Source organism: Archocentrus centrarchus, chromosome 19 (assembly GCF_007364275.1).
Source record: "Archocentrus centrarchus isolate MPI-CPG fArcCen1 chromosome 19, fArcCen1, whole genome shotgun sequence".
Lineage (NCBI taxonomy): Eukaryota > Metazoa > Chordata > Actinopteri > Cichliformes > Cichlidae > Archocentrus > Archocentrus centrarchus.
Window position 1 is genome coordinate 904918 of NC_044364.1, and position 19970 is coordinate 924887.

At 42.4% G+C, this 19970-nt stretch overlaps 2 protein-coding genes across 4 annotated transcripts; both read left to right on the forward strand.

Moving 5' to 3' along the window:
• The first annotated feature begins 1020 nt into the window (after positions 1 to 1020).
• Positions 1021 to 8002, forward strand: LOC115798366 (zinc finger protein 184-like). Of its 3 annotated transcripts, none has more exons than XM_030755200.1 (8): positions 1021 to 1307; positions 2773 to 2975; positions 4630 to 4731; positions 4832 to 4927; positions 5102 to 5212; positions 5315 to 5438; positions 5886 to 6509; positions 6546 to 8002. In XM_030755200.1, the coding sequence occupies exons 1-8, from the start codon at positions 1256 to 1258 to the stop codon at positions 7829 to 7831; spliced, it is 2598 nt and encodes an 865-aa protein (XP_030611060.1). In that variant the 5' UTR covers positions 1021 to 1255; the 3' UTR covers positions 7832 to 8002. The 3 variants fall into 3 exon arrangements, with proteins under 3 accessions (XP_030611060.1, XP_030611061.1, XP_030611059.1); XM_030755201.1 differs by having other exon boundaries at positions 5886 to 6152; positions 6204 to 8002; XM_030755199.1 differs by having other exon boundaries at positions 5886 to 8002.
• Positions 8003 to 10360: 2358 nt separating this feature from the next.
• Positions 10361 to 18041, forward strand: LOC115798743 (zinc finger protein 135-like). The gene is made up of 7 exons (XM_030755698.1): positions 10361 to 10527; positions 11366 to 11568; positions 12312 to 12413; positions 12525 to 12611; positions 12733 to 12843; positions 14312 to 14435; positions 14557 to 18041. The coding sequence occupies exons 1-7, from the start codon at positions 10500 to 10502 to the stop codon at positions 16623 to 16625; spliced, it is 2724 nt and encodes a 907-aa protein (XP_030611558.1). The 5' UTR covers positions 10361 to 10499; the 3' UTR covers positions 16626 to 18041.
• The last annotated feature ends 1929 nt before the right edge of the window (positions 18042 to 19970 follow it).

Consider the following 19970-nt stretch of genomic DNA (forward strand, 5'->3'; position numbering starts at 1 on the left):
GTCTCATTTCCCTTTTTACTGTCACTGTATTCCAGCCACGTGTGGGCACGGGCCACAAGCCTCCTAATGTGGACCCTGAGCCTGGATAAATGGGGGGGTTGTGTCAGGAAGTGCATCTAGTGTAAAATCTTTGCCAAATCAAACATGCAGGTCATCAGGAATGGTAACGATGGTGCTGTTGGCCAACAGGGTGCTGGCAGAAACTGTGCTACTGCTGGCCGAAGACAAAAGAAGAGGAAAGGACAAAGGCCTGTGTGGGGGCAGGAGTGTGGAGCTGAGAGTGGGAACTTTAAATGCAGGGACTGTGATAAAGGGAGAGAGCTGGCTGATATGATGGAAAGAAGGAAGGTCGATATATTGTGTGTGCAGGAGACCTGGTGGAAGGGAAGCAAGACCAGGAGCACTGGAGGTGGAGTCAAACTGTTCTACTATGGTATAAATGGGAAAATAAATGGAGGAGGGAGAATCTAGAAGGAATGTGAACAGTGTTGAGGAGGTGGAGAGAGCGTCAGGATCATGAGTCTGAAGCTGGAAACAATGATAACAATGACTGCACAAGCTGGAATAAGCTGGATGGAGTGGTGAAGAGGGTCCTCAGGGGGGAGAGAGTGATGATTGGAGCAGACTTCTGCGGACATGAACAGGGGAGATGAGGAGGTGCTGGGTAGGTGTGGTGCTAGGCAGAGAAACACAGGACAGGTGGAGTTCACCAAACGGATGGAAACGGCTGTGGTGTGAGGAGGTTTCAAACTGTGCATACTTACAGATCTTTATTAAATATGAACAGTTCATTACTGGATACCCTGACTACTACACGTTATTGTGTACGATTGTCGGCTCGATTATATGTTAAAAAGTTAAAACATGCGCGAGAAAGATGGATCAGGAAAGGAGGGGGGCCACTGAGATTGGGAGTACCGTGCTATGCCCGGGCTGGCCCCCTTGGGTCCATCCATGGACCCGGCCATAGACACTGTCAAAGGTTCCGCATTTTAAGTACTTCCAGGTTCTGACTCAACAGAACCCTGCTGATTGTAAACGAACCGTTCTGGCTCAGTAGGATGCTCCATGTTGGAGGATGATGGCTGTGCTGGGAACCGTCAATTTGAGCAACCCGGAACAAAAACATTGTCGGACCAACTTCGGTCTAACATGTTTGAGTTTAACAAAAAGGGAGAAGTAGCGGGAATGAAAAGACGGTGTTTTCTGTAGCTTACATTTCTCCTGTTCTGCGAACGTCAGCCGCACGTAGAGGATGATCAGGATGGAAAATAATATTTTAAAGGGAAACTCTAACTATTCATCAGGTAAGTTTCCCTCCAACTGTTTAAGGTTACAGTCTGATTAGCTGCTTAGCTTGCATTTCAACGGAGGAGGTGTTTCACGATCGTTGGACAGCAGTAATAAACTGTTAGCGCTTTAGTGTCTGACCAAAATAAGTACAGTTATGAGTAATAACTGCATTTTCCTGAGCAAATACTTTATGCAGATAACAGCAACTTCTCTGTGCATAACAAGCATTTTAACTCGGCTGGTGACGAATGAACTGAGTTTAGTTTCAGTTAAAGTGACTCCTCACATGTTTGGAACATTGTTGAGGTTCTTTGGATTTAACCTAAATGCAGTGTGGTGGGAATTCTGGGAAAGAAATAATACACTAAGACCTGAATTCCTGTGACTTCCATCCATCCATCCAAGGCCATCTTATCTCAAAGACCTCATAGTACCGTATCACCCCAACAGAGCACTTCACTCTCAGACTGCTGCCTTACTTGTGGTTCCTCGGATACTTTCAGGCCCCTCTTCTGTGGAACCAGCTCCCAGCTTGGATTCAGGAGACAGAGACCCTCTCTGTTTTTAAGATTAGGCTTAAAACTTTCCTTTATGATCAAGCTTATAGTTAGGGCTGGATCAGGTGACCCTGAACCCTCCCTTAGTTATGCTGCAATAGGCCTAGACTGCTGGGGGGTTCCCATAATGCACTGTTTTGTATTCACTACACCTGCATTTAATCATTAGTTATTATTAATCTCTGTCTCTCTCCCCTCAGCCCCAACCAGTTGTAGCCCCTCCCTGAGCCTGGTTCTTCCTGTTAAAGGGAGTTTTTCCTTCCCACTGTCACCAAGTGCTGCTCATAGGGGGTCATTCTGACTGTTGGGTTTTCTCTGTAATTACTGTAGGGTCTTTATCTTACAATATCAGGATCAGAAATACTTCATTAACCTGTAGGGAAATTTGTATTTATAAATTTCTAAAGCACCTTGAGGTGACTGTTTGATTTGGGCTATATGAATAAAACTGAACTGAATTGAATCCATCCATCAGTTTTCTTCAGCTTTCCCAGTTCTGGGTTGCTGTTGGGATGGAGTCTTTCCCAGCTGCCACAGAGGTGGAGAACATCCTGGACAGGCTGCCAGTGTGTTGCTGGGCTAACAGAGAGACAGCCACTACATGGTGGTGTGGTCTGCAGATGCATATGAGTACACTAATAATAATAACAGTGAAATCATTCACTTTTAATGTACTATGCGTTTACATAACAGATGATAAGCAGCCTGAGTTTTCTGCACTGAACATGCAGAAAAAAGTATTTGGAAGAAGGTTATGAGTGTTGTTTGTATTTTGTGTTGCCAGCTAAAGAATAAACAAGCAAGTCTAAAAGTTGGACAGCCAAGTGTTTGTGTCTGGGTTTAAGTTATGGTTCCTTTTTTGAATACTGATAATTAAACAATAACCCCTGTTTCAAATAACCTACTTTCTGTTTACATTCAGGTGCGCCTCTTCCCCTCGCTGCCCTGCGTCTCCTGGTCCCCCCACTTCGGCTGGTCTCAGCAGCCATCTGGCAGACCATCCAGCAGAAAGTTGTGTCCGATTATGGGATGCTTGAGGAGTTTGTGTCCATGGTGACAGACATTGTTCCAGAGCTGCTCACCAGCCGGCAGCGGGCCGAACTCAGCCTGGGCCTCAGAGCACAGGTGAGGCTCTCAGCATCTGCAAATGGAGTCATTGTGGATTTGTGGGTCATCCCTGGAGTCTGTGGGGAGTATCCATGGAACAATCCCTGTCACTTTCTTTTTCCAAGAGAAATCTCAAAGTCATTCTCCACTGTCCTTTTAGATGAGCACACACTGGGAACCTTTCTTGGCACAGAAAGGTGTCTGACTCTTTGTCTTGACTTTACCCTTCTGTCCTGTGCTTCTGTGGTACAAAACTGAAGAGATCACAATAACACAAATGGCCAGACTGTGTTTTAAATTTTTTGCCTTCATTATGGTTTCCTTTTACATTGATATGAGCTTTGCACCCTCTTCATTCTCTCATCTTCTGGCAACCAGCTTCATAAGGCCTGGAGCGTTTCCAGCAGTTGGCTGCTTTCCCTTCACTCAGTGCTCTGTGTACTCAACATCTCAGCTGGTCTGGGCCATTACCACTCCTCCTACATCCTTCCCTGTGGGAACCACACACACAGATACCATCTCTTCTCCTTCTCTGTGTCTCAGTGAGACATGATGGCTGCAGACAACTTTCCCACATTTAGACTCAGTCCAAAGTCCAGATTCCCACTGATCTAATGTCCCTTTCTTGTGTTTCTTAGTGCGGTAGTTTCACTCAGTTGTGGTTATTTGTACAGGCATTCTGCCATGAACACATGAGCACAGCCGTGTTTCTGCTGCTTGAACTCTGGGAAGCAATAATGTAGCCTTTAAACTGAGCTACGGTGTATTGTAGATTGTGAGAAGATGTTTTTTACTCTAATAGGGCTATAAGTTCATCTAATTTTAATCTTTGTCACAATTTTGGCTTCACTTTTGGTCACTAACCTTCTGATTGGTAGACAACCCGCTCTACCTGCTGAGCCACAGCTGCCCCATCATGTGTCCTCTAAACACAGGGAATAACAAAGGCTTGAGGAAACTGGTTAACATAGTAGTCAGAGGATATGTTATCGTCTTGAGCATTTATTTTCCAAAGAGGTCAAAGCTGCACTCTATCTAAAACATCACAGAGGAAATACAGAGGGGTTCTCACAGCTGTCGAGGATTTTTCTGGGAGCTGTATTCATCCATCATTCAGGTACAACGAATGGAGGGAAAGACTTATATTTTGCATCTGGGACATGCACTTAGATCAGATAATAACCACCTTTTGTTGATTTAATTTGGTGTTAAGATAATTTTTTATTTATATTTTTCTTCTGAGAGATGCACTGAATTTAGTTGAATAAGAAGGACCGATTTGATTTTGATGCAGATTTGAACATTAGCAGGAACGCTGCGCAACGTGGATGTGAGAGTAATGTCGTGTTTACACGACAGTGCAATAAAAACACTTTTGTCACTAAAATCAATGAATAATTATGCTAAATAATTGTGATGATTTCAATATTGATCAAAAATAATTGGGATAATCGTTGGATGAGAGGAGGAAAATGGATGGATTTGGCTATAACAGCTCTAAACTCTGTTGAACATCTTCTCTGAAGCAGACGGTGTTTGAAATGTAAAGTAACAGTTTGAAAACCTGGTTGAGTGGTCCATTAATGTGGATCACATTGCTGTTCTGGGGTCTGTGGTTTTAACCCTTTCCTGCCGCTGCAGGTATAAAACAGCTGCTTCTTTGTGGTTTCAGCTGATCCTGGACTTATGTCAGCTCGAAGCTCCTGCTGCCTTTGAGATCATTCAGCCACACTTGGACAGGATGCAAGTGCTCATCAACACATGGCTAATGGAGGTGATTGAATTTTTTCAGTTATCATGAGAGTATAATTTAAATGTAAATTTAAAAAAGCCTGTTATCGTTATTAATGATGCTGTTATCATTAATTATGCAGGCTGGTGGTACAAATATAGAACTGCCACTGTCAAACTTTGTGGATCTCGTAAACAGCTTGCTGAATGACCCTGAAGAACGAGAACACTTCTTTCAGGTCAGTGTCACTTTGACCTTGTTCTTCCTTTCAGGTGATTAAAACTATATGAATTTCAATATGTATCCATAAGCTTTATTATTTTATTATAAAGCTTAAAAGTCGTTTCATTTTCGTCCTTGGTGAACTAGTACTGGGCTCAGCTGCAGTGATCTTTCTGTCTGTGCTTTGCAGAAGGTCTTCCCTGTAGCGTTTGGGCCTGCGTATACTGAAACACTTCACACTCTGATGTGGCTGTTTTTGTCCAGGCTTGAAAAGCTTCTTCCTCTTCAAACTTTCCAGCAGGTACACAAAAAGAAGGATTTTTTTTTTTTTTAAAGTTACTCAATAGTATTTTAAGGTAGATTAACAGATGTGCACCCCACCCCTCTTTTTCATTTTCCACAGGTTGCCTCCATGGTTGGTGAGACCTCTTCTGTTCTTGAGGACTGTATGCAGTTGGTGTCTCAGTGTGAGGAGCTCAAAACTCTGCTTCACTATCAGAAACACCTCAGCCAACTAGATCACGTCGGTCAGTAGTTACTGATTTTTAACTCTTAGCTCTGGATTCCTAATATGGTCATTTCAGGCACACAGTTCTGCCTATGAGCACAACAGGCCCCACCCACTTTCTGTTCGACTCTTGGGACACCCAATCAGAAGAAAGCTGTCTTAAAGGGAGGAGAAGTAGTGAGAAGGACCTGTATAAGACAAATAAGGATTATTTTGAACTGTGAACCATGCAAAGCTACTCCAGTAGAGTCTGGCATTAACAATATGGAGCTGATGTATATTGTGTCCACTTTAATGTGTGTATTTTACTGCGTTGTGGTAAAAAGTAAATCAACAAAGGTTTTTTTGAATGATGCTTTCTCTGTTGTCTTGTCAAGAGTACATGGAGTATGCAATCATATAATAATGAAGGCCACTTGGGTGTTGAGCTTTAGTCTTGATCACTGTGTAATTTTTTCCTTTTCAGATGGTTCTCTGGATGGTGACTCCATCATTTCCGCACTAAAACTTCCCCATATAGAAAAAACTGGAACGCTTAAAACACAAGCACAGGACAGCATTTTGGATGAACTGCTGTGTTCATCAGATTTGGAAAAGGAACCTTTAACACTGGTTCCAGAACAGCAGACAGTTGAGACAAATGACGGCCAGTCTGATTGGACTCCTGTTCACAGTGGAGCACCGCTGCTTTTGGGATATTCAACAAGACATGAAGAAAATGCAAATCTTCAAAGTCAGGCAGAGGATTCTTGTCACCTTACAAAAGAGTGTCGCGTTCATCTAAGGAGACTTGACCTGCCACTGTCTTTACAGTCTCGACCTGTGAGACCAAACAGAGGCCTGAGAATGAAGCGGATTCTGCAGGAGGAGAAAAGAGGACTCTGGGAAGAGGCCCTGCCTGCCTGCAAATCCAGTTCCAGGAAAACAAAACCATCCAATAGGGTCTCTGGAATGCTCTCAGACAATGAGGATTCAGGCAAAGATTCCTCATATATGGCTCCCATCAGTACTTGCAGTGAAGATGACTCCTGGTCGTACTACTCAGATGAGGACTCTTGTCATAACACTGCTGGTAGAAGTCCCAGTGTGACTGATTCATGGTCTCACTACTCGGACGATGAGTCTTCCGTTAGTAGTTCCCCTGAAAATGATTTTAGCAGCTTAACTGAGGACCCTTCATTCGTGGGTCCCAAAGATGTATCAGTTTCTAGGAGAAATCTGGACATCGGCAAGACCAAACTCAGCTCTCCCAAACAGACTCGTCAGATCCAGTGCTTTATCTGCAAGGAGCGTCTCAACACAAGCCTGAGAACTCACATGAAAACCCACTTTCCCACCAGCGACTACGCCTGCCCCCGATGCGACAGCAGGTTCAAACTCCTAACCTCGCTTAAGAACCACTTGAATAAGACCTGCTATGAGTATGGTCAGCAGCATGTAGATCCAGAAAATCTGGACGAAGTCAAGAATCTTTACAAATGTGACAAATGCCAAGAGGCGTTCAGGTACAAAGTTTCTCTGCAGAGGCACACACTGACCCACAACGAACTCTACTGCAGCGTGTGCAGGAAGGTTCTTCGAGACACTGCAACGCTGGCGAGGCACAAAGCTTCACACACCCTGTTTCAGTGCAACCGCTGTGACAAGGCCTTCACTCTTTTCAAGCCCTTGCTCAGACATTATGAGAACATCCATAAAGTCAGCAGACCGTTCAAATGCAGCCGTTGTCCGAAAACTCTAACCAAGTTGCGATCTTTGATCATACATGAATGGCATCACACGGGCCAGCTACCTTTCCAGTGCGCTCAGTGCAACCTGAGATTCAAATGCGATGCAGAGCTCATGTACCACGAGAGAGTCCACACCAGAGAGAAACCCTACCTGTGCGCAGAGTGTGGCAAGACTTTCGCCCACAGGTCCAACCTGCTGCGCCACCTCAACTTTATTCACAGCGAGTCTCGAAACGAGAAGAAGCATTCTTGCTCTCAGTGTGAGAAATCCTTTAAAGAGAAAGGAGCACTGAAAAAACACCAGAGGACCAAACACCTGCGAGAGCTGTTCCGTAGTCCGTGTCCGTCCTGCGGAAAGATGGTCGCGGCGTCGACGATGAAGAGACATAAATTAATCCACACCGGAGAGAGACCTTTCAAATGCACTGTTCCTGAATGTGAGAAGTACTACAGATCAACCTCAGAGGTGAAGAGACATGTGCTCATACACCACACCACAGAGAGACCGTATAAATGCGACATCTGTGGAAAAGGGTTTGTAAAAATGTGTTATCTCAATCTACACGCTAAAATACACTTGGGAGAGAAACCGTTTATTTGCAGTATCTGTGGCAAAGCTTTCCCAAAGGCCTACAGCATGCTCAGGCACAAAAAACTGCTGCATGCATTTGTTACACATTAACTATGTGCAGTAGGAACGCTTGGTTAAAGCTATAACTGAGAAAGTAGTTTCTTGGTCTGAAAAGTTAAACTGGAAACAATTTCCAGTCTGGTCCCTGTCAGAGAAACCCACTCCCTCTCATTTTCCAGTTATTTTTTTGTGATCTCAGTAATGTGTTCAATAAAGCATCTTTACCAACCGTCTGCTCCTGCCAGATTGTTTTTAACTACGACAGCTGGTCCCTTCAGGGGTCACTGCAGAGGATCATCTACGTCCATCGCACCCCTAACATCCTCCTCCATCACATCAACTCTGCATCTCCTCTTTCACTACATCCATGAAGCTTCTCTGTGGTCTTCCTGTTTTCTCTCCCCTGGCAGCTCCATTGTTAACAACCTTCGGACATTATATCAACTATCCCTCCTCTGTACATCTCAGCCTCGCCTCTCTTAATGTTTGTCTAAACCACTCAACCTGAACTGTCCCTCTGATATTAAACTCATCCACCTTGATTAACTCTTACTCACAATTTCACTTTTCCACCTGTCTCCTTGTTGTTCACACATGTATTTGCTTTGCTTCTATTAGGGTATATTAGAGTTTCAAGCTTGACACCAATACCCAGGAAAATATTTAATGTCATTTTCAATATCATGGGGGCAAAAAAAAAAACTAGGGGTGGGACTCGATTAAAAAATTAATCAAATTAATTAGGAGCTTTGTAATTAATTAATCGAAATTAATCGCATTTTAATCACATTTTAATATTTAACATGATAAATATTAATTTAAGTTTGGTTGATGAATGAATCAATATACATAAGCTTAAACTTCAAAATTTTGTTTATTTTCCCACCTACTACACAGACCAACAAAGGGTGGAAGTGCTCCTGTGATAAGCAAACTCCTGAAATTAAAGTTAAGCATCATAACTGGATAGTTTTATTCTACATTAATGTCTCACTTAATATAGTTGGAAATTAATCATTCTCTCAGCTGTATTCCTTGATGCTGAAATGTGTTATGCTTGTTTTAACAGCTTATTTTGAATTAAAGACTTAAAATTAAACCACAAAAAGGAGAAAAAGTTCGTTCTCCGTTTAACAGCTGCTTTTACACAGCTGTGCTTCGCACTCTCGGTTGCTAGGCGACATGAGCTACAGGTGAGGGCAGGTGATGCTGATATGAAGGCTAGCTGCTCACTTCCGGCCTTTGCGGTCTTCGTGGGCTCTGAAGGACGTGGGCCGGGTCCTTCGCAGGATACGACCCCTGCATTTGGACATTGTGCGTCGATAAAATCTGTATGCCTGAAACTCGTGCACGGAGAAACGTTCCACGGTGCAAAGTGCGATTAAAATGCGTTAAAATTTTAGTTAGTTATTTTTCCCGTAATTAATTAATCGAAATTAACGCTTTAAAGTCCCACCCCTAAAAAAACATAAAAATTAAGCATTTAAAAAAAGATTAGAAAAACAATAACGTTAGGGACAATACTATTTTTAACTTGACAAATGTAGTGCAAAGGTATGTATGGAAATTTGTATTAATATAATTGTAAGGTGTGTGTGTGTATGTGTATATATATATATATATATATATATATATATATATATATATATATATATATTAAGATTTTTAGAAGAAGAAGGAACTTGAATGAGAGAGAGCACATAATCTCTAGGGTCCATTTTAAAATCCTTGTTTGTTTTTAAATCTTTGCACAGTCATGTTAGAGAGGCCCCTTTAACGTCCATTTGTAAAGTTCTTTTTTCCTTGGCTTTTGATCCCAGGCAGACCTAGTATTAAATTGTATGTTTTAAACTTTAAAGAGTTCCTTTTTTTTATGTTTCAATGTACAAAACTTTGTGTTAGCTGTGGTTGTTTTAAAGTAATTTTATAAATAAAGATGGTATTGTATGTGTACTGTTAAGTAATGCCAACAAATAATATTTTTAGGTTGTCTGAGGTAACGCTTCTGATGACTTGGCTCCATATTCTCATGGTTGATCAAACAGAATTGTTAAGGTGGGCCACTTTTCCTGTCTCGTTGATCGAAACTTTTCCCACCTTTAATTTGGCACTTTAAGAGAGACGTGTCAGTTTTAAAACTCTGTTGTGTTATCCTGTTAAGGTTACACTGTTGTAACGTTACAGACATCAGGTTGCAAACATCCTGTCCTTCAAGAAGCCTGGAGAGCTGTTCCTACTGCTAACAACTAGATTACTAAAAGAAATTACAAGAAAGCTTGCTTAAGAGAGTTCAGGCTGTTTTGAAGAATAAAGGAAGAACAAAGATAGTCATACCATATTCTGTTTTTCGCCTATATGTTTGCATGTTTCAATAAATCGATGCACCTATTTCCCATTTTTCTTTCAAAAAAAATGAGGGCTGGCTTGAGTCGAGACTTTTGCACAGTACTGTATATAAGTTGTCAAAAAAGTGGGTGTGGAGGTCGAAAGGCCAAAAGAAAGAAAAAAGTGGGAAAAACCGCGATGCGGAACGAATGAAACCACTGTTGCGTGTGGTCGGACAGTTATTCAGGACGAAACGAAAGGCAACAGTTGACGCACAAAGATCGCTTGTGTGACTTCGGTGTTTGGTTTTCAACCTCGTTAAAATATTTTCTTGGACTTCGGTCACTGCATTACGGCTGCTCTGATTGTAATGTAACTACAGACAGCCCGCAGCATGGACGGAGAAGTCTCCGAGTTATCCGGTGAGTTTAAAAGCTTGGATACAGTTTTGTTTGGCTAGGCCGCAGTATAACCCGCGCGCGGGAATAGCATTGCTGACGTCGTAGCCGTTCTTATTAAATATTTTACTACGAAGTTGTGTCTGAATAAGATACAGACAGGTATTGGGTTTTACTAGTCCGGTAATATGTTGCTGGATTTAATTCCGTGCGTGTTATTACTCGGCGTGTGTGAGCGTTGGTTATCCATAGCGCTTAGCTAATGCTAGGCTAGGTGAACTCACCGACTCACCGACAGTCAATCGATAAAGTGAATCTGCCTTTTTTGAGTGGATCTCATGAGTCATGTATTTGTGTTTATATTTTCCTGGAGGTGGGGGTGTTAGACATTTTCAAGTAAACCTGTAACGGTGCCTTCTACTTTCACAGAAAATGAAAGTAGAAGGCACATCCGCTTTAACCGGAGCTCAGCATTTAAACGGATTGTTTTTCTCCCCTGAGGAGAAGAATAAGGCCTCTCTTTAATGTTACATGGGACCTTAGTTTTCTTATCAGGGATCCTGTCCACCCAAGCACAGTTAAAACGTTTTATTTTAATTCTGCTGGTAGATTTCGGCCAGTGGGGAAGTTTGTGATAGTGTGTAGACTTTGGGAAACTTTAATATTCTCGGGGGTTTCATTTACATCAATCCTGACATGCCTCTTTTTGCACCTGTGTAAGTACAGTGATTAAAAATAAATGGAATTTAGTTTGGGGTGATTGAAAATTTATAGTCTTTATTGCCTTTTCTTACTGGCCTGACTTTAGTGTTTCTTTTAGTTTCTTTAATTTATTGTCTTGAAATCATTTTTTACCTTGCAGGCCCCTCTCTTCCCCTCTCCGCTCTGCGGCTCTTGATATCACCGATTCGGCTGGTCTCTGCAGCGATCTGGCAGACTGTGGAGCAGAAGGTTGTGTCAGACTATGGGTTGCTTGAGGAGTTTGTGTTTATGGTCACTGAGATCGTTCCTCAGCTTCTCTCTACGAGGCAGCGTGCTGAACTTGTTTTGGGACTCAGAGCACGAGTGAGTTTTTTCTTTTTTTTGTTTTGTTTTCAATACTACTGTAAAATAAAAGAAAGTTACACAGAGCAAATTTTATGCTCCTTGGGTGACAACAGGTGAGTTGCAGTGTAGCCCGATCGGTCGTGATCAGCCTTTGATGTGTGCAGTAGGGCTGAGTGATAAATCAGTTTTTAATTTTTATTACAGCTTTTATTTTCAAAAATTCTTAAATCAGTTTAGTCAGGATAAAGCACTTTTTTTGCATTTGTGTTTCCCTGAAACTTTTCTCACTTTCTGCTGGTTTATATCAAGTAGTGCCTTTACAGCAGTGCATTTTCCCATCCACCAAAGCCAAAACTCGCTCACAGCTTAGTTCAGCTTGAGCCAAAAATGATGAAAAGAGAGCTTTTGGTCAACGGGAGCTATGTAGAAGAGATAAAAGTAAAAAGTTTCTGTAGGTGAACCTGAGATTGATTGGATACAGTGGTTGCCTATAGCTGCCTTCGTCTTTAGCTTTTAGAGCTAACATTGTCTTTGTTTTGACTTGCCCATTGAGACTGTGTCAGTGGAATAACAGCCTCTGCCGTCTTGCCATGAGATATTTTCCCTGTCATAACAGGAAGTAATTCTCCCAAGTTGTATGTAAGGGGAGAAGTTGTAAGTTAAACATAAAACATTTCCTGTGCATTGCTTGAAATAGTCATAGACACAGAGTGAATGACGTCCTTTCCTCTGACCCACTTATTCATTATTGTTGATTGCAGCTGATCCTGGAGCTGTGTCGTTCCGATGACACTGCTGACCTCCAGGTTATTCAGCCACACCTCGACCGGCTGCAGAAGCTCAGGTCATTGTGGAGCGTGGAGGTGGGTGAAAACCTTTTTTCATAATGCGTCAACACTGCTACAACTGGTAGCTCTCCTCATTGAAATCTGAAGTTCTGCAGTGACCTTCTGTTTTAAATTCTTTCCTTGTAGAATGCAGAACAGGCGTCTGACTCTCATTTCATGGGCCTCATCCAAGATCTGCTCAGAGATCCAGAAGAGCGAAGAAATTTCTTTATGGTAAGTTTAAACTGAATTCAGTGACAATATGATTGCTGACAGTTTGTTGTTTTTATGATATCTTCTGATTTATCTTCAACTTGGAAAAAAAAATGTGTGTCTGTCTGTGTGTGTGTTGTAGGATGTTTTCCCAGGAGACTTTGGTCCCACATATGACAAAGCAATCCAGACACTGATGTGGTTGTTTTTGTCAAGACTGGAAAAGCTTCTACCCACCAAAACTCTCCAGCAGGTAAATGTAATATCTCATGTTGAATGAAGGGAACTCCTCACAGTACTCTTCAGATCTCTCACATTCTGTTTGCGGCTCTACTACCTCTACTTTTGCCAGCTGATTCCAACAAAGTGGAATATGATTAACTCTGAAAACGGGACAAAAACTGAAAGCATGTAAATGATGTTGAGGACCACCACAACAGCAGTCCGACTAATGAATCAGCCAGTAGGGAAGAACGAGAAGGGAGGGGTTGGGGCTGGTTTGTTACTGGTGACAGGATGAGAGATTGTCTGATTGCAGATGGTGTAGTTCAGGGCTGTCAAACTCAATCACAGGACGGGCCAAAGTTGAAGACACAGTCTGAGTCACGGGCCCAACAGGATTAAAAATAATCATTTTAATCAGCAATATGAATTTGAATGGCCAGAATACAATAACTTTTTCCTCAGCACATAATATATAATAATATATTAAATTATATTTTTCTTCAAAAATCACATCAGGAAAAATTAATAGATTTCAAGCTGATGAAAATTTGTAAGTTTTCAGGTTAAAAACGCTGCATAAACTACAGTGTGTCCAGTTTATCAGCAAAAAGCGCAGCTGCAAACACAGCGGTGGAGACCTGCTCTGGTTTTTTTTTTTTTTTTTTTGGGCAATCACACGCGTAATCATGCAAAAGCTAAAGCTGCACGAATGCATTAAGATGCTTCATTATTTCGCAGAGAAAAGCCGACTCACACAGACAGCTTTCACCCCGGAGCCCTGCTGAGACTTCTCCTTTACTTTTCATGAACTTGAGAAGCTATTTCCTCCAAAACTGCCGGTGACCTTTGCCTCTTATAAAGTTCACTGTCTGTGTTACGGTGCTTATGGCACGTTCTGTCTTCAGGACAGCGTTTCCTGCTGTGTGACGCAGTGATGCACTGTCAGCTCACCTGTGCGGGGTCTCCCTCTGCATCTTCTCCTATATCTGTCCCACAATCCACTCTTCCCCGAACATTGCAGACGGGGGAAAAAAGAGACCGATGGTTTACCTCAGATGTCAGCGATCAGGTCCTCTGCCTCGCCTGTTTAGAAAAATGCTTGTTTTCCACTTTTCATTTGGCCATTTTTGGGGGTCAGACAGGTTAAATGTCACTGTAAAAAGTGCTGATGGATGTTTTTATCCGCTGATCAATGTGTCATTGGCAAAAACAGGTTAGCACACAGGTCTTGATCTGCACAGCAGCTGTTGAGGTGCATTGTGGGATTCGTAGTATAAGTGGTGGGAGCACTATTTACCCAGGGGCCATAAATTAAAGCTTTATGAAATCGTCTCGTGGGCCTCGAGTCTGACACATGGTGTCATTCTTAGATTCTCTCAAACCTCAAAACTCTGCTGTTGCTTCATTAAGTAAAAATTAAGAATTTTACCAAATGTTTAGAAACTGCGGTGCTTTTGTCTCATGTCAGTGGTCTTTTTTTGTTTTTGTTCCCTCAGATTGCCTCACTGCTCAGCGACACCACATCTGTTCTGAATGAATGCATGGAGGCTTTCTCTCAGCCTCAGGAGCTCAAAGTCTTGCTCGACAATCAAAAAGATATCAGCCAATTAGAAGACATTGGTAAATTGAATATTATAAAATACTGGATCACAAGTTTGTCATAGTTCTCAGCATGTTATCTTTTTCAGCCAGAGTCTGTTTTGTCAGTTGTTATTCGTGATTCTTGTGTTGTTTCTTTCAGAGTCTTACATCGTTGACAGCGGCATCTTGTCGGCTCTGTGTCTCCCTCCAGTGGAAAGAGTCGTGATTGTCAACGAGCAAACAGAAACGGATGCAGAGAGCAGTCTCGTGTACACTGTCTGCACAGAGATGGAGGTGGAATCTGAGAACAAAGAGGTGTACGTGGAGGGAACTGGGAACTCTGAAGAGTGTGTGCAGACTGGGTGGTTTGGCCTTAGTGGTGAGGTGAAGGCAGAAATGGACACAGTGGTGGTCACGGATACTGTGGAAGGCACTGAGGCCAGTGAGAGTGAAATGGCAGAGGACCGCAGTGACAACCAATCAGGAACACTGATCATCGGGGAGGACGGCCAGGTGACGGTGCTGGATGGCGTGCAGAAAAAGTCAAATAGACGTGGGAGAAAAAAGAAACGTCCTATAGATGAAGACTTTGAAGTGGAAATTGGCGTGAAGGACAAAAAAGAAGACCCAGAAAGTGACGCACTGCTGGAAAGGTCAGTGCGTAAGAACAGAGGCCTCAAGATGAAACGGTACTTGTCGCAGTGGAGGAAATCTGGCAAGACACAGGGCTCCAATACCACCAGCAGTGGACCCAGGAAGTTTGGCAGGTCCCAAGGGTCAGCCAAAAGCAACGACTTGGATGAGAGAACCTGTAAGGTCTGCAGCAAGGTGGTGAGCCATGCCAAGTTCTTACAGAGACACATGAATCAGCACTCAGAGGAGCTGCCCATCACGTGTCCTTCATGCAAAAAGCTTTATAAGAGCTTGCGTTCATTGCAGCAGCACAGATGTATAAGTGTGACAAAAGCAAAGGCTGGCAAGAAAGCCAAGGAGCAAGACACCACAGCAGATGAAGGTGAACAGTCATCAAGTGGGATTCCTTGTGATGACATAAATGAAGAGCAGCCAATGGACAACACCACCCAGGATCCCGATTACTCCCCCCCTGCAGAGAGGTCTTCCAAAGACTCAGGACAGAAAAGCCCTGAAGGAAACAAGAGCGTGTTAGAAGGCCCGTTCTACTGCCCTCACTGCAGTGTTGAGTTCAAGTGCAAACAAACATTTAGGTTCCATTTAAGAAACATTTGCTACAATGAGCAGCAGGTGGACCCTGAGAGGCCTGATGATGTTAAGCATTGTTTCAGGTGTGACGAATGCGACAAGGCGTTTAGGTACAAATCAACTTTGGATTCCCACAAACAGACTCACAACCCGCTGTACTGCGAGGTGTGTATGAAACTGGTGCGTGACTCAGAAGCGTTGGCCATGCACAGAGAGTCCCACACACCTTTTCAGTGTAACCGCTGTGAGGAGAACTTCCCAGTGTTCAAGGCCCTTCATAAGCACTACATCGACGTCCACAACCCCACCGAGCCGTTCACCTGCTCGCACTGTCAGACCGTGTTTGCCAGTTTGAAGCGTTTCATTAGACACGAGTGGAAGCACACGGGTTACCAACCGTTTCAGTGCCCCCACTGTAGTAAAAGATTCCGCTCCTACTCCGACCTCGTGGAGCACCAGAAAAAGCACACTAAAGCGTACCCGTTCCTGTGCTGGGAGTGCGGCAAGAAATTCCGGCACGGCATCACGCTAACGAGGCACGTGGAACGTGTGCATCACTCCGGCGAACCCGTGACTGAAAAACCCACGCCGACCTTCGCTTGCCCTCAGTGCGGGAAGACGTTCACTTCAAGAAGGTGCCTCCTGAAACACGACAATTTCCATCACAAAGGGCTCCGCTTCCCGTGCGAGCATTGCGGGAAGGGGTTCTTTGGCAAGGACGCGTTGGTGAGGCACACATTGATACACACGGGCGAAAGGCCTTTCAAATGCGACGACTGCGAGAAGTCGTTCAGATCTGCGGCAGAATTAAAGATACACAGGAGGTACCACACTGGAGAGAGGCCATTCAAGTGCAACATCTGTGAGAAGGGTTTTGTCCAGTCCTGCTTTCTTACCTTACACATGCGAACCCACACTGGTGAGAGGCCATATGTTTGCACAGTGTGTAGCAAAGGGTTTTCAAGCCTGCATGGCTTAAAACGACATAGGAGACTTGTTCATGCATAGATTATCTTAACATCACGCATTTCTAAAAGGATGGTCAGATTAACCAGCCCGTGCTGAAGGACACTGGTGTTGGCTGTAGACCGGAGTTGATGGATTAACCTCTCAGTAAAGGATGTTTCAGCTGAATAGATGCTCACAAAGAGATGGACTAAGTTTTCCATTTGAAGGAGATTTTCTGTAAAATATCAGCCTTATTGCTGTTTCTATGGCTGACACAGCATTGGATTGTTAGAATGTGTGTAATTTCATTGTGCATTAAAATGTAACTTTGTATTTTTTACAGAAACATTTGTTGTAGTTCTACATAAGATTTGTATGTATAAATGGGATAAACCTTAAAGGACTCGTACCCTTTCCAAGAAGAGTTTTCTTTTTGCCTCTCGCTGGTTCTGTTCCGAAAGCTTCGGCAGCTGCAGCTTTAAGTGGAACTGGAAATGCAGCTGCCTGCACCTTTCAGGCCAGGAAAACACAAACTCAGTTTCTGCTCGTTAGCTTAACATTTTTTCACTTTCTAATATTGTGCTATAGCTATTTTTCCCATATTGCTGTGGCCTGTGTGTGTAACTGAAGCTGATATTATGATTAGCGACTCACCATGCTAACAGGATTTTTGTAGGGGTGACATTGCCAACAGAAAATAAAAGTAAGCCAGTGGGTGTTTAGGCATCACACAAAGTTTAGCTGGATTATTTGGAGGCTGCATATTCAGTACTTGTCACACAACCTTTTGAGTATTTTTTTTTTTTTTACCTTGTTTTTTATCTTTTGCTTTACAGCTGCGTGACTTTGGTGTTTTAATCAGAAAGTATGCATTAAAACACCAAAGTCACACAAACTAATCATTGGCGGCTGCAGCAGATCAATAACTCGTGTTCTTTGAGGTAAAATGACTGTTTTTGTCAACGAGACCAAGAATATTTTATGTTCTTCCTCAGCATGAGCTGTCCAAAAGCAAATAAAGGAAGTGCAGCCTTTATGTAGCCTTTATTACAAATTGGTATAATTTATTTGCTGTGTTGGATTTCATGTTGATAGTCTGGTTGGGTATGTCCTACAACCTAATGCTGGAAAACTAAGCCTTGATGACGGCTGTGAGACTGCTGCAGTCAACAGAGCATTTGGCTTACTTTGCTAGTAATTACAATGTAGACTTGGCAGCATGCTGTCCTTTCACCTTTACACTCATTTTGAAACAAACTATCAACAAGGGGGAAGTATTAATCAGTTATTCTTTGGCTCCTGGAGAAAATGTCAGTATCTTGTAAAGCTTGCTGTGGGATTGCTAAAGAAATGGCAATAGTTACATTTTCACAGCTTTGATTTTTACACCATTATTATTAAAATGTCACCACTCAAAGTGGATTTCAAGAATATGGGACCTTTGACTGTTTTTCTTGAATAAAATGAACATTTGATTCCAAGTGTTGTTTATTTTACAAGAGGTATTCAGTCATTTGGATACTGTCATGTAACGTGTGATGTGGCTCAGGAAAAGCTGGCCAAAGATGCAGATGAAGAACCCCAGCTGCACACAGAAACAGCCAACTTTCTGATATTTATCTCTGCTATCTGCAACATCTTTCAAAGCTATGTCTGAGAAATGTAATTTATCAAACAGTTTCTGATGCATGAACTGCAAATGATGCACTAATGTGCCCAAATCCTTGTCTAGCAAACGTCCTAGCCACGAGGGCAGAACTCATGCTCAGTGCAGCAACACAAGCTGGCAGGTCAGCTGGTGACTTTATGTTTGGCATGTGCCACTGTGGATTGTGATCGATTAGTTTCTTGTAAACCCAGTAGTTTTCATCAGATTCTGCTCCAGCTGACTGCATTGCTACTAAACCAAAAATTTAACATGCACAGTTTGATGGCTTTAAATTGACAATTCATAGACAATAACCAAAGATGGATAAATTAAATCTGTTTTGGGGTGTTAATTTAGATGTTTTGAAATTTTAGTTAATTTAAAAGTCAAAAGAAAATTTTGGACTTCAGCTGGTTTTTCACATATATGTCCGCTGCACTGTGGCTCTTTCACCTTTAGGGGGCGCCACAGTGGATCATCTGCCTCCATCTCATCCTGTCTCCTCCTCTTCTGTCATGCCAACCCTCTGCATGTCTTCCTTCATGACATCCATGGACCTCCTCTGAGGTCTTCCTCTTTTCCTCCTGCCTGACAGCTCCATATTCAACATCCTTTGTCCAGTATGTCCACTGTCCTCCCTGCACATGTCCAAACTACTCATCCTGAGCTGTCCTTCGGACATCTAATCTTGTCCATTCTGGTCACTCCCAACAAAAATCTTAGCATCTTCAGCTCTGCCACCTCCAGCCTTCTGTCTTCTTATCAGTGCCACTGTCTCCAAACCATGTGTTATAGCAGGGCTCGCTACCATCTTTTAAACCTTCCCTTTCACCTTTGCTGCTATCCTGTCACAGATCACCCCTGACACTCATCTCTGCTCTGCCTGCACTCTCCAACTTTTTTGTGCAGTGTCTGTTGCTTTGGATGGTTTGACCCCAAACTCATTTATGTTCACTATCTTTACTACTTGCATGTTCACCTTTCCACCTGCCTCCCTCATTTACAGCAATGTATTCGGTCTCACTTCCATTGATGATCATTTCAGTTCTCTCCGGGGCAGACCTCCAGTCTCTGATGCCATTATTTACAAGACTGTCACCACTGTCTGTAGGTAGAAACGTGACATTCAAGGAGTCCTGAGTAGTAGTAGATGTAGAGTTTCCAGTGCAACAAAGAAAAGAAAAATGAAGCCTCGTTATAAACCAAGGGTCAGAAACCTTTACTATTGAAAGTTTATGATCAAGAAAATGAAGCCGCAAAATGCTGTCTGATAATGGTGACATAAGTGTAAATTGGCATTACTACTAGATGACTATAGCTAGCTATTGTTATTTGCAACATTACAACATTAAGTTTTTTGCATTTATAAAATTATAGAATTAAAATAAATAATTAAAATTATTAACAAAATTTTGAAATATAATAAGAAAAAATCTGTTTAGGGCTACTAAATTAAAATGACAGAAAAAACCCACACATAAAAATAAAACAATAGCAGCTGAGTAATATTGGAGATGATTTGATGTCATACACATACTTTAGCACCTACAATAATTGCTACACTCATGTCCTTTGGTTGGTGTTATATATATAATCAATATTCTTGTAGCGTAGGGTTTTTATTATTGTCACAGGTTGTGTAATGCTACAGTTCCTTAGTAAATAAAGATGTGCAGTTGGATGAAAAACACCCCAAATGATAAAATCGAGCCTCTGATTTCCTGTTACAACATTAACAAATTCATCCTAAAACACAC